The sequence below is a fragment of the Glandiceps talaboti genome, chromosome 17, assembly GCF_964340395.1.
Source record: "Glandiceps talaboti chromosome 17, keGlaTala1.1, whole genome shotgun sequence".
NCBI classification, from domain to species: Eukaryota; Metazoa; Hemichordata; class Enteropneusta; family Spengelidae; genus Glandiceps; species Glandiceps talaboti.
Window position 1 is genome coordinate 21,459,709 of NC_135565.1, and position 12,500 is coordinate 21,472,208.

At 36.6% G+C, this 12,500-nt stretch overlaps 1 protein-coding gene across 1 annotated transcript in view; it reads left to right on the top strand.

The window, feature by feature from the left end:
• Positions 1-12,500, top strand: part of LOC144448283 (VWFA and cache domain-containing protein 1-like) — a 29,204-nt gene that overhangs the window by 2,340 nt on the left and 14,364 nt on the right. Inside the window, exons 2-8 of the mRNA XM_078138471.1 lie at positions 5,102-5,164; positions 5,367-5,528; positions 6,005-6,210; positions 7,769-7,928; positions 9,628-9,766; positions 10,433-10,516; positions 12,012-12,176. Of these exons, the coding sequence (XP_077994597.1) occupies positions 5,102-5,164; positions 5,367-5,528; positions 6,005-6,210; positions 7,769-7,928; positions 9,628-9,766; positions 10,433-10,516; positions 12,012-12,176 (979 nt within the window). The remainder of the gene's footprint in view (positions 1-5,101; positions 5,165-5,366; positions 5,529-6,004; positions 6,211-7,768; positions 7,929-9,627; positions 9,767-10,432; positions 10,517-12,011; positions 12,177-12,500) is intronic.

The window sequence follows — 12,500 nt, forward strand, 5'->3', positions numbered from 1 at the left end:
GTAAAACCACTAAAAAAACTTCGCATAGTATATAGGATGCGCATGCGTACTAGTCAGGCACTGTGCAAGCTATTAAACAAAAAAATGTATGTGCATAAAATAAACCATAAACAAATAGCTATAAATATAACATAAACTCTGTCTCTTGATACATCCAATACATATGGTATGGTGTCACAACGCTGCACCATGGCCACCTTTAACCAACAGTTATTTGTTACAAATGACTTCTCGCTATTGCATGCCATGAGTTTCATTGTGTCATCTTGTGGTAGAAAAACTTACATGTGTAGCTGTACATGTAACACATAAGAAATGAAATACCTCATGATTTATAGGCTCTAAAATCTGTTCCTCCATTGACCTGAACATGTGGAATTGTGCACAGACATAACCAATTTAGGACACTTTGAAATAATATGTGTCAAACACTGTGACTGAAAGTGCCTGACCCAGCCTGTGTCTAGATATCAGATATTCAATGTCCATGTATATAGTTAGTCTAGTTCCTATATATTTTTGTACATCTAATGTATGATAACTACAATCATCTCCATTAGAAGTCCCAAATTGATTTATGGTTGAGATCAATGGTTCAATGTAGGGTAAAAACTAAATTCTTTTAGTGTGGGGTGGGGGTGAGAGGAGGTCTTTTATATTGAAATCTGTTTTGTACTCCAACACAAACATTTCTAAAAATGTCAGATTGAAAAATGGGAAAATATTTGTTATGCATGGTACTAAAATACATTTATTATGCCAATAAAAGAGCTATTTTTTCCTCACTACATACTGGCTTTGTATTCATAACACTACATAATACTACATACTGATTTGAAATTGATTGTGCCGTGTGCAACAATTTTACCAATTTAGTTAGAAGGGGGTGGGGAAGGAGTTCTGAGGCCTTACTAAAAGAAGATCAGAAGATCTGTCAGCAGATCATAATATTACATTTCCTTGGTATTAGAATGTATTTATTTTCAAGGCTATCATGTTGTCAGCAATATACTGGACAACATAGCCAGTAGTAAGTGAATTGAATTCGTAATCTAGTTTAGAAACTGCTGTAGTACAGAAAGCATTTTTATGACACTTTTTAATTTCTATTTTGAAACAATGACATTTATCACATTTCATTATTCAAAACCTTTCAAAAATATTTTGGTTAAAATTAGCAGTGTGGTCAATGAATGGGGGGGGGGGGGTGGTGGAGTTTTGAGTCAGTGCCATGATTAAACTGAATAATTATGAACAGGACAAGCAAGTGCCTTGAGGAGTTCAAACGTGTACATGTATGGAAAGCCGCAGTTGTGTTAAGTCTAAAGAAAACAATATATTGACTATATGATGTGAACATATCTTTATATGATGCAAACAATTCATTATACCGTGCAAGTACATCATTATGTGTGACAGTTATTAACATGGGTTTACAAGTATATTAACTCCATTTATAATATTGTACTTGATAATTAGCTGAATTATATATTAATAGTTCACTCAATCTAAAAGATATCCTAGAACATTTGGTTACTAAGCCATGAATATTTGTATGTCCGTGAACAGACAATCATACTTCTCATAGGGTTCCTATCTAAAGAGCTTTATACATGTGACGCAATGGATTTTGGTTAGCAATTTACCAGGTACACTTAAAATTACTGAAAATGTAACATGTAAAATTAACTATGCAGTGTGCGGTATTATGCTTTGAGAATAGAGTGTCTTTTGCAAGAACAAAAAGAGTGTTTCTTGTCAACAGATGGGGGGGGGGGGGTAATTGTGTTTTTTTATTTGTCAGAGGGGGGTGGATTGTTTTGTGGATGAATTGCAGGGGTCACTATTTTTAAGTACAACATGAACAAAAAGTCACCGGCCCACCCCCTGCTGTAAAAACTGATCACTCCCTAAATACCCAATCCTCATCCATAAGGCCACTTTAATTAATGATTCGCTTGATAAAACTCAATCAATCTATTTTGAAGTCAACATATTTTTTGAAGTCAACATCTAATGTTACAGAGTTCCTCCCTGTTTCCACAGAAATATTTAGTTACCAACTTCATGTAATGACATCTTCATACGGATTTGTACATTTAATTGCGTATTTTATGACCACTGCCAAAAGTTAGTCAGTCAGTTCAAGAATAGCAGCTAGCCACATAATAAACACAGTCATGCACATAGTCTCCATGTTACCAGGGTAGTTGATGTATCATTTCCTAACTTGGTAGCTCAACGCGACTTACTTCCACTAGCGTAGTGGCCTGACAGTGTTCAGATCACTGACGGCAACAAGTATCAAGTGTATATCACACTACATGTAAAGGCTAGACTGTCGACAGTCGCTCGCGCCTTTTTTTCCTACGTTTTATCTAAACTCCGGTCCGGCGCAACACTAGTATAATCGCAAACTGATTTCGAGGCCCTCGATATCAGTTTGCGATTAGACTAGTGTTGCGCCGGATCGGAGTTTAGATAAAACGTAAGGGGGAAAAAGGCGCGAGCGACTGTCGACAGTCTAGTAAAGGCATGTACAAGGAAATAGATGGCTATCAGTAATCACAAATATAATATTACCATAACTAAAGAAATCCGATCTACTTACTTCCGCGCATGTGCCACTTTCGTTTCACTTCCGCGCATGTACCACTTTCTTTCACTTCCGCGTATAAGCTTACGTTATGTCAACTAAGATAAAGTATTTCTCGAATCAAAGGATGTGATGGTTCCTGTAAACACTTCGTCAAATTTGCTATATGTATCTCAAAGACAAAGTATAATTTGCTGTATGTTGGTAAATATCACATTGACATCATAGGTTTGTATCGTGATAACCAGAAATGATGACACCGGACACTTGTTAAATACCACATTGCCACCGGAACTATACAGAACTTTACACCTGGCTTTATACACCAGTGACACATTTCAATGCAGCGAAACGCGCATGCGGGCGCGCATGTCCGATTTTTACGTCACATGTCATGGTACTGTGTGTCATCCATACCACGATGTAACACAGTGGTGGTGGTGGTGGTGATGATGATGATGATGATGATGATGATGATGATGATGATGATGATGATGATGTTGATGATGATGATGATGCGGATGATGATGAGGAGGAGGGGGATGGTGGTGGTGGTGGTGGTGGTGATACTTATCTTTGTTCAGACACGGTAAATACGAGTGACAACATATGTTTGTTACTTCGAACCATAGAGGTGGAACCTCTGACACTATTATGTTCTGGCTGAACGACGACGAATACATGAGATAAATATAAATTTTACAAATTTATTGAACATACTATTTGCAACTGTACGTGAACATTTTGACTACTAATTCTTCGAGTATCGCTGAACCAATTACGTAGACGTACGTTGTCCTGACATCACATGACCAGGGTAAAATTTCCATATTCTCTGTTCCACTGCGTACAATTTGTCTTGCACGAGGTATAATAAAACCACCTATAAACTACTCATAGTTTACTCAGTCTGTTACGTGTTTAGCAACCTTGTTTGTTAATGTACCCGCAGGTAAACAAAATATAGTTTACTGTTCCATGTTTGGCAACCTTGTTTGTTAATGTACCCGCAGGTAAACAAAATATAGTTTACTGTTCCATGTTTGGCAACCTTGTTTGTTACTACCCGCAGGTAAACAAAATATAGTTTACTGTTCCATGTTTGGCAACCTTGTTTGTTACTACCCGCAGGTAAACAAAATATAGTTTACTGTTCCATGTTTGGCAACCTTGTTTGTTACTACCCGCAGGTAAACAAAATATAGTTTACTGTTCCATGTTTAGCAACCTTGTTTGTTACTACCCGCAGGTAAACAAAATATAGTTTACTGTTACATGTTTGGCAACCTTGTTTGTTACTACCCGCAGGTAAACAAAATATAGTTTACTGTTACATGTTTGGCAAACTTGTTTGTTACTACCCGTAGGTAAAAAAATTATAGTTTACTGTTACATGTTTGGCAACCTTGTTTGTTACTACTCCTAGACAAACAAAGTAAATACAGTGAAATGAATGATTAAATGAAATGATTAAAGTAAGTTTCATGTAAGAAGTTTTCTTCTTTAATTTGGGTTATTCGAATGACACGGGGAATATCATACATCTTATTGCTATGGTGTGGTCACATCCTGGTACTAGGAAGAGGAACATGGTCATGTACCAGCCATGAACATCACAGACCCGTTATAGAGTATTTTTTTCCACAGTTGCTTGGATGTGAAAGTGTGCATTTTATGTGGATTAGCATATCACCTTTGTGCCATGTCATCCGTGTACGATAGCTGTGTTCAGCAGGCCTAGTATACATTTATACAAACTATGTTGGAATCATAGTCTGTAGCATCCTTTTTGTTCATATCCAATCAACATTGCTCACACAGTTGATATACGACGTTGACTGTGGGAAATTACATGGCTGTAGGAGATATTCACATAGCTGGTTCATGGGTGTTAATTTGTCAAATCTAGGTATGTCATAGATATATGCTGCCTGAACGGTTACAGGGATATTTTACATGTACACAACTGGTACAGCCATTGTGGCTCTATAGGGAACTTGCAATCCAGACTGAGCATGCTCAGACGCAAAGGACTATGGGATTATCTGTGGTTATCATAATACCTAATCTCAAGCTACCGATAAATTAAACCCCTCACAATGGTCAGGGTAACTATGAATTGATTATTTGTGGTTACAAACAATGTATAAACATTGTTTACAATACTAATTGATTAGTATTTATTATCACATTTCCCATGATGCAATATTCAACATGGCGGGTTTGCAAGTTTAGGCTGGTGCAGGTGCCCTAGGATGTGACTTACATATCTGTTTGGCGTTTTCCTCTGATATTGAATATGACAACGAATATATAGCATGATAGCTATTACATTGCAGATGATTCATGCCAGTCTGGATTCTTTCTATGACTCCTCTATGATATTCTGTGTGTCACAGTTTCTGGCACATCTTAATCGTACTTTCTCCCTGATAATTTGCATATTATAAAATACATTATCAATGACGTATATTCACAATGTAATCTTTGTTTATATTTCCACAGGAACATTTCAGTTCTCTTGATTTCGAGAATTACAATTTAAAGGGAGAAGAGCTGATAGAAAGAGTAAGTAGTAGTATACTCATTCTTATGTATCTCTTCCATTCCATACACGTTTTTAAGTGTACATATATGTTGCTTTGTCCGATGGATTAATCATTTCATTCCATGCAGCACTGGGTGCACCATCACAATCTTGTTGAACTAACTTTCATATTTCTTTTTATAAAATAATGCAAACACGTTCATCTATTTGAATAATTCATAGTTGGAGCAGTCCCTCAAGGATAGGTTTGGGGCCAGCGTAAGAACTGTGAAAAATCTACAGGAAGCCGTACGAAGTTCATTGTCTGAATCATCGGAAGAATTGACAGAATGTTGTACTATAAGTGTGGATGATCTGAATTATGTCAAAAGATTCGGAAAATATGTAAGTGGTCAATGAAAGTAGAAATGTTCTGATGACGTGTTGTTTTAATAAGAGAGAGAGAGAGAGAGAGAGAGAGAGAGAGAGAGAGAGAGAGAGAGAGAGAGAGAGAGAGAGAGAGAGAGGGAGGGAGGGGTAAAGAGAGAGGGAGGAAGGGAGAGAGGGGGAGAGGGATACAGACAGACAGACAGACAGACAGACAGACAGACAGACAGACAGACAGACAGACAGACAGACAGACAGACAGACAGACCGAGGCAAATAAAGAGAAAGAGACAGACAGTCGGATACATACATACATACATACATACATACATACATCCATCCATCCATCCATCCATACATCCATCCATACATACATACATACATACATACATACATACATACATACATACATACATACATACATACATTTCAAATAAGTGTACTTTTAAATTAATATAATTATTATACAATAACGATTGTGTTTTATTTTTCAGATTGACGAGGACAACGCATGTGTACGTTTATCACCATCGTTTACTGATAGAAAACAAATACCAAGTAGTGTGGTAGATGTAATGAAATCAAACTACCGACAGAACTCTCACATAAAATGGCAGTACTTTGGTGCTGAAACTGGTGTGTTTAGTATATATCCAGCTAGTGGTAGGGCAAGTTGTGACGACTATGATAGTCGATACAGGTGATAATAAATTATTACATGTACAGTATTTTAATTAAAAACTTTAATTTAGTTTAAGTTAATGGGTTTAACTTTGTATTGCACCAAAATTTGATTAGCTTACCAAAGCTTTTGCCAGGTATCCGTCATGGCTTCGTCAGTGTTTTCTGAAGTAACGACGCATGATGCATGGAGGTTGGTAACGTCCCATGGCCCCATCACATCCGAAAAAGCTTCCATAATCCCTCGCCTAATTAGTTGTTTTGAGAAGTTGCTACAAAATATACTAAATATCTAAATGTCACACAAACTCAATAAGCGTACTTCGTTGGTTTAGTAGGGAGGGGGTCTGATGTCAGTGCAACTTCGTTTAGTGGGGAGGGGTATTATCTGGTGTAAGTGCAACTTCCTTGGTTTAGTGGGGAGGGGGTCTGGTGTCAGTGCAATTACTGCACATCATTTTCGCACTTCTCATCAAATTTTGAAAACTTTCACGCCTTTAATGATAACAGGTTCTGTATTCATATGTATTACTGAGATGCTGATAAGTTGCTTACAATTTTCTGCTAATGTGATATACAGTGCTGGGTTTCCGGAAGTATTTTAATGTGTTTACCATCATGTTTTTACATTGCATTAAATATAGTGTTGTGAGCTCTACAATGTGATGGTTTACGTCATATACACGTATAAACATGTTGATGTCGCACTTGTGAACGTTCTATATTTGGGCTTGTCATTCTACTTTCAAAAAGTGAATGGCTTGTCATATTTGCCTAAACACTGATAAATACAATAAAATCTACATTTAAAGCATTTCTTTATATAATATACCCCCTCCCCCTCCATATCAAAGTCTTTCATTAGACATACGCATAAGCACTAGCACAAGTTGAATGGGAACATAAAACTGAATTTGCATTGTTAGTTAGGTATATTATGACGCCAGTATGTCAACTGTCAGTTACTTAACACAAACACACACAAAAACTGTACATGTTATGGTAACATATAAATACAAATGGACATTGGTACAGAGTAGGGCGTCGTCTCTGATAACGATTTTATCACAACTGTTGGCATGTGCACATGCAACCTTATTTAATGTTTACACTATCTTGACTACCGCGTGATTATAGGACCGAGGTACTGCCATCTCCCACTTGGCATATGCAACAACACTAGTGTTATTTTGCATAACATGGAAACCCCTGAATAAAGAATTGTTAAAGAGAAGTTTATATGTTTTTAGGATGTAGTTTTTCTGCATTCTAAAAGGTTCTCACAGTATTCTACTTCCTGGTGTATACTTAACTATCACTTGCCAAATCTGGTATGAGGATATAACTTGAAAATTGTCCGATGACGTAATTTATTACACATATACAATGCACAGGAATTCCTTCTATGCAGTCCACGGTTCTAAGAATAGTAGAACACAAATTCCGGATTCCGGGTCTCCATGCTATCGTTATTTTGTCTAACTTAGTTTCCCCATAAATTGCTTTCTGTGACATTGTGTACTTTATACATACGCTATTACCTCAAACAATATATTTCGATATATTATATATCACAGACCATGGTATGTGGAATCTGCAACATCAGAACCTAAGAATGTTGTCCTTGTGGTGGATAAAAGTCAATCCATGAATTTGGAATATCAAGGTCGTACATTACTAGCCATAGCAAAGGAAGCAGCTAATACTGTCATTGATACAATGAATCCCAGTGATAAGGTAAGTCACATTATGAATCCCAGAGATAAGGTAAGTCATATTATGAATCCCAGTGATAAGGTAAGTCATGCTATGAATTCCAGTGATAAGGTAAGTCATATAATGAATCCCAGTGATAAGGTAAGTCATATTATGAATCCCAGTGATAAGGTAAGTTATGCTATGAATCCCAGTGATAGGTACGTCATGCTCTGAATTCCAGTGATAAGGTAAGTCATATAATGAATCCCAGTGATAAGGTAAGTGACAATCACATGACAATCACATGTTCAGTCAGCACATTACGTACACTTGCAAATCAATCTACAGCCATCTCCGCCGGATTGGATCCATACGACGCTACCTCACTAATGAAACATGCCAAACATTAATACATGCAACTTTGACAGCCAAACTTGACTATTGTAATTCACTTCTCTGTGGACTCCCAGACAACACAATAGGCCTGTTACAACGAGCTCAAAATACTGCAGCAAGAATAATTACACACACCAGGAAATTTGCACCGATTACCCCAGTTCTCACCCATCTCCATTGGTTACCAGTTCGTCTCAGGATTGACTACAAAATTTTGCTTTTAACTTTCAAGGCCATTCACAACCAGACTCCTGCGTACATCAGTGATCTGCTCCAGCCCTATATTCCAACTCGTACACTCCGTTCATCCACCAAGAAACTTTTAACATCTACAACCTACAAAACCATCACATATGGTGGCCGTGCATTTTCATATGCTGCGCCTAAACTATGGAACATACTACCACTCGACATCAGAGAATCTCCAAATTGGAATCTTTCAAAAGAAAACTGAAAACGCACTTATTCTCCAAAGCATACAGTGCGGTTTAGCCATTGAGCGTCATAGAGCAAAACAGTGTTTTTGGATTTTGGCGCTATATAAACTTTGCTGATTGATTGATTGATTGATTGATTGTAAGTGATATTATGAATCCCAGTGATAAGGTACGTCATACAATGAATTCCAGTGATAAGGTAAGTCATATTATGAATCCCAGTGATAAAGTACGTCATATTATGAATCCCAGTGATAAGGTAAGTCATATTATGAATCCCAGTGATAAGGTAAGTCATATTATGAATCCCAGTGATAAGGTACGTTATTCAATGAATCCCAGTGATAAGGTAAGTCATATTATGAATCCCAGTGATAAGGTAAGTCATATTATGAATCCCAGTGATAAGGTAATTTATATAATCAATCCCAGCAATAAGGTACGTCATTCAATGAATCATAGTGATAAGGTACGTCATACAATGAATCCTAATGATAAGATAAGTGAGTTATTATTGTGCGCCTGGCTAGGTATTGCCAGTAGTGACTATTGCACAAACAGTTCACTGACATTTGAATATCACAAAGAACAAATTCAATTGCTGAAATCACGAGAATCGAAAATAACATGATAATGCTTATTGATTAACACGTCACTTTAATTTTACACCCAGTCTTACTATCTCTCTCTTTGCTGAATTGACCACACAGATTGTCACTCTGTGCATACCTCATACCACTATAGAATACACAGTGGTCCGAGTTTTAATACAATAGTAAGAAATTTCCAACGTAAATGCTAACGTTAACATCAACAATTAGTTAACACGGTGAAGATGATATTTATGTTAAATTGCCTGGAATTTTCTAGTCTAATAGTACACATGTATGTATTCTCTTTGAAAGGTGAATGTTGTGTCCTTTTCTAATGACGTCACCAAACCTACTGGATGTGAAGACACCTGTTATGAAGAACAATTGGCACTGGCAACACCACAGAACAAAAAATGTTTGACAGACTTTGTTAATTCCATTCGAGATCGAGGTTTGTTTTATTTGCTTCTTCAATCATTCATAATTTTACACTTTATGATCTATTGTCAAATGGTATTACACTTATCACTCATCAGGTATAATGGTGTGAATGTGTAACAAAGCTGCATGGTGAGACATTGTAAACATGAGTCAGAAGTGATTTCCTCTACAATTAAGAAAGGACTTATTACAAATATGAGATTACAAGGAAACTTCGATCAATTTACATCAATTGTGGTGATTCACCGACGCAAATTTGTGTAACCCTCAGCCCAACATGTCGCTAACAAAGATATGTGTGTAGCCCTCAGCCCAACCCGTCACTAACAAACCCATGTGTAACCCTTAGCCCAACCCATCGCTAACAAACCCATGTGTGTAACCCTTAGCCCAACCCATCACTAACAAACCCATGTGTGTAACCCTCAGCCCAACCCATCACTAACAAACCCATGTGTGTAACCCTCAGCCCAACCCGTCACTAACAAACCCAAGTGTGTAATGCTCAACTCAACCTATCACTAACAAACCATGTGTGTAACCCTCAACCCAACCCAACCCATCACTAACAAACCATGTGTGTAACCCTCAACCCAACCCAACCAATCATTAACAAACCCATGTGTGTAGCCCTCAGCCCAACCCATCACTAACAAACAAACAATTTACATTGCAGGCGATACACATTACAAGAAAGCCCTAACTGCCGCTTTTGACCTGCTTAATGCAACCCAGTCGTCTTCAGATGGGATCAAACGAGGTATGATGTATTTTTTAAAGTTCTATCAGTGTCTGATGAACTATTGCTTAGTATGACAGTTTATGTAACAAATTTACATATTTTAAAAAATTATTTAAAAAGACATTAAATTGTCAAACGACAACAGAGTGTGTTTTGTAAGTTTGACATAACTAACGGGAGATGAAGTTATTATTTATTGTAGAATAAGTACTAGTGTCACAAAGTTTTCATTACTGATTGAAAAACAAATATGTCAATATTCACTTATTAATCTTTTCATTATACAAATACCTAAGCTTTCCACTTTTAAAAAACATGTCAATATCTTTGACAATGTTTATGCTTTGTGTAGACATAGTGTATTTACTTTTACTGTATAACCAGACATCTATCGGGAACCATCCTTCTTAATTCATTCTGACTTGTCACAAGGAATTCAAAAATTTCAGATAAACCATATCAGCTGAAGTTTTTGAATTCCTTGTGACAAGTCAGAATGAATTAAGAAGGGTGGTTCCCGATAGATGTCTGGTTATACAGTAAAAGTAAATACACTATGTCCACACAAAGCATAAACATTGTCAACTTTCGTGTAGTTAGGGATATTTGCCATTTATGCCGATATATCATGTATGATAGGTTGTTGATGTAGTTTTAGTTTTAAAATGAGATATATGCATAGTTAATGATTTCAATTAATTTCTACACGTGACTTCAAAATGTAATCTAATAGGGAACTTGCAATCCAGACTGAGCATGTTCAGACGCAAAGGACTATGGGATTATCTGTGGTTAATCGTAATACCCAATCTTGAACTACCGATAAAATAACCCCCCCCCCCCACAATGGTCAGGGTAACTATGAATTGATCATTCGTGGTTGTAAACAATGTAACAGTATTGTATACAATACCAATTCATTAAATTAGTAATTATTATCACATTTCCCATGATGCAACATTCAACATGGTGGGTTTGCAAGTTCCCTATTCGGTAAATACATCGATCACAACAAAGCGCTCATATCCTATGAAGTTTGTCGATATAGCTATAATTTTAGCTTAATTTGTATAATGTATTATGTAATATGGGTATATAGGTTATGTCTTAAGTGTGCATGCTTCAAATTCCGTATAGTTTGGTAACTTATGTGTTAATATATACTGGTGTATCATATCTGATAACTGGAGCTCAACATTTTGTGTGTATGAACAAAAATGTACAGGCTTTGCCTTTACGGAAGGCATTCAGTTTACCGGCATCATTCCTCCCAGTCAGAGATTAGTTTCGTAAAATCTGAACCCCCCTCCATTTATATTTAAGGAAGACTCCCTTAAATCTGGTTTAACACATATTACATCATTTTTATGTGTGTTACCTTGTTTTGTTTTTGTTGTTGTATTGTGTACATTTGCTTTAGGGCCCCTGGGAAGATTAGGCTGGACCTAACAGGGTCACCCTTTTTCTTTTTGAAATAAAAGTTGTTATTATATTATTATTGCATATCTTTCAGAACAAGTTATTCTCTTCCTGACGGACGGACAACCTAGTGATGCCGTTACCGGCTCTCCGTCTGATCCTAGCTTGGCAAGAAACCGTGATATAATGCTTACCATCAAGGAAAGAAATGCTCAAATGAACAATGAAGTTGTTATTCTGACGTTTGGTCTAGGGAGTAGTAAGTATCAATTATTTGGTGGCATTATTGTCTCAATTATCAACATAATTTGAAGGTTCGGTAAGACGTATCCATGACAACGGCAAATAATGTCATAAATTTTGATTGAAATCAATGTTAATGAAATAAACTATTTATTGATCAGCATACCTTTTCGTTCCATCAACTTTCTAACGGCATTAAGTTGGCACATTTTTATTGTACTTGATTTTCTTTGCATTGAATTGGGCTGTGTACAATTCTTGGTGTACAATAAAATTGTACAGGGTCCGTGATGGTCGTACAATACAATTCTCGTACAGAACTATTAAATGTTTGTATACA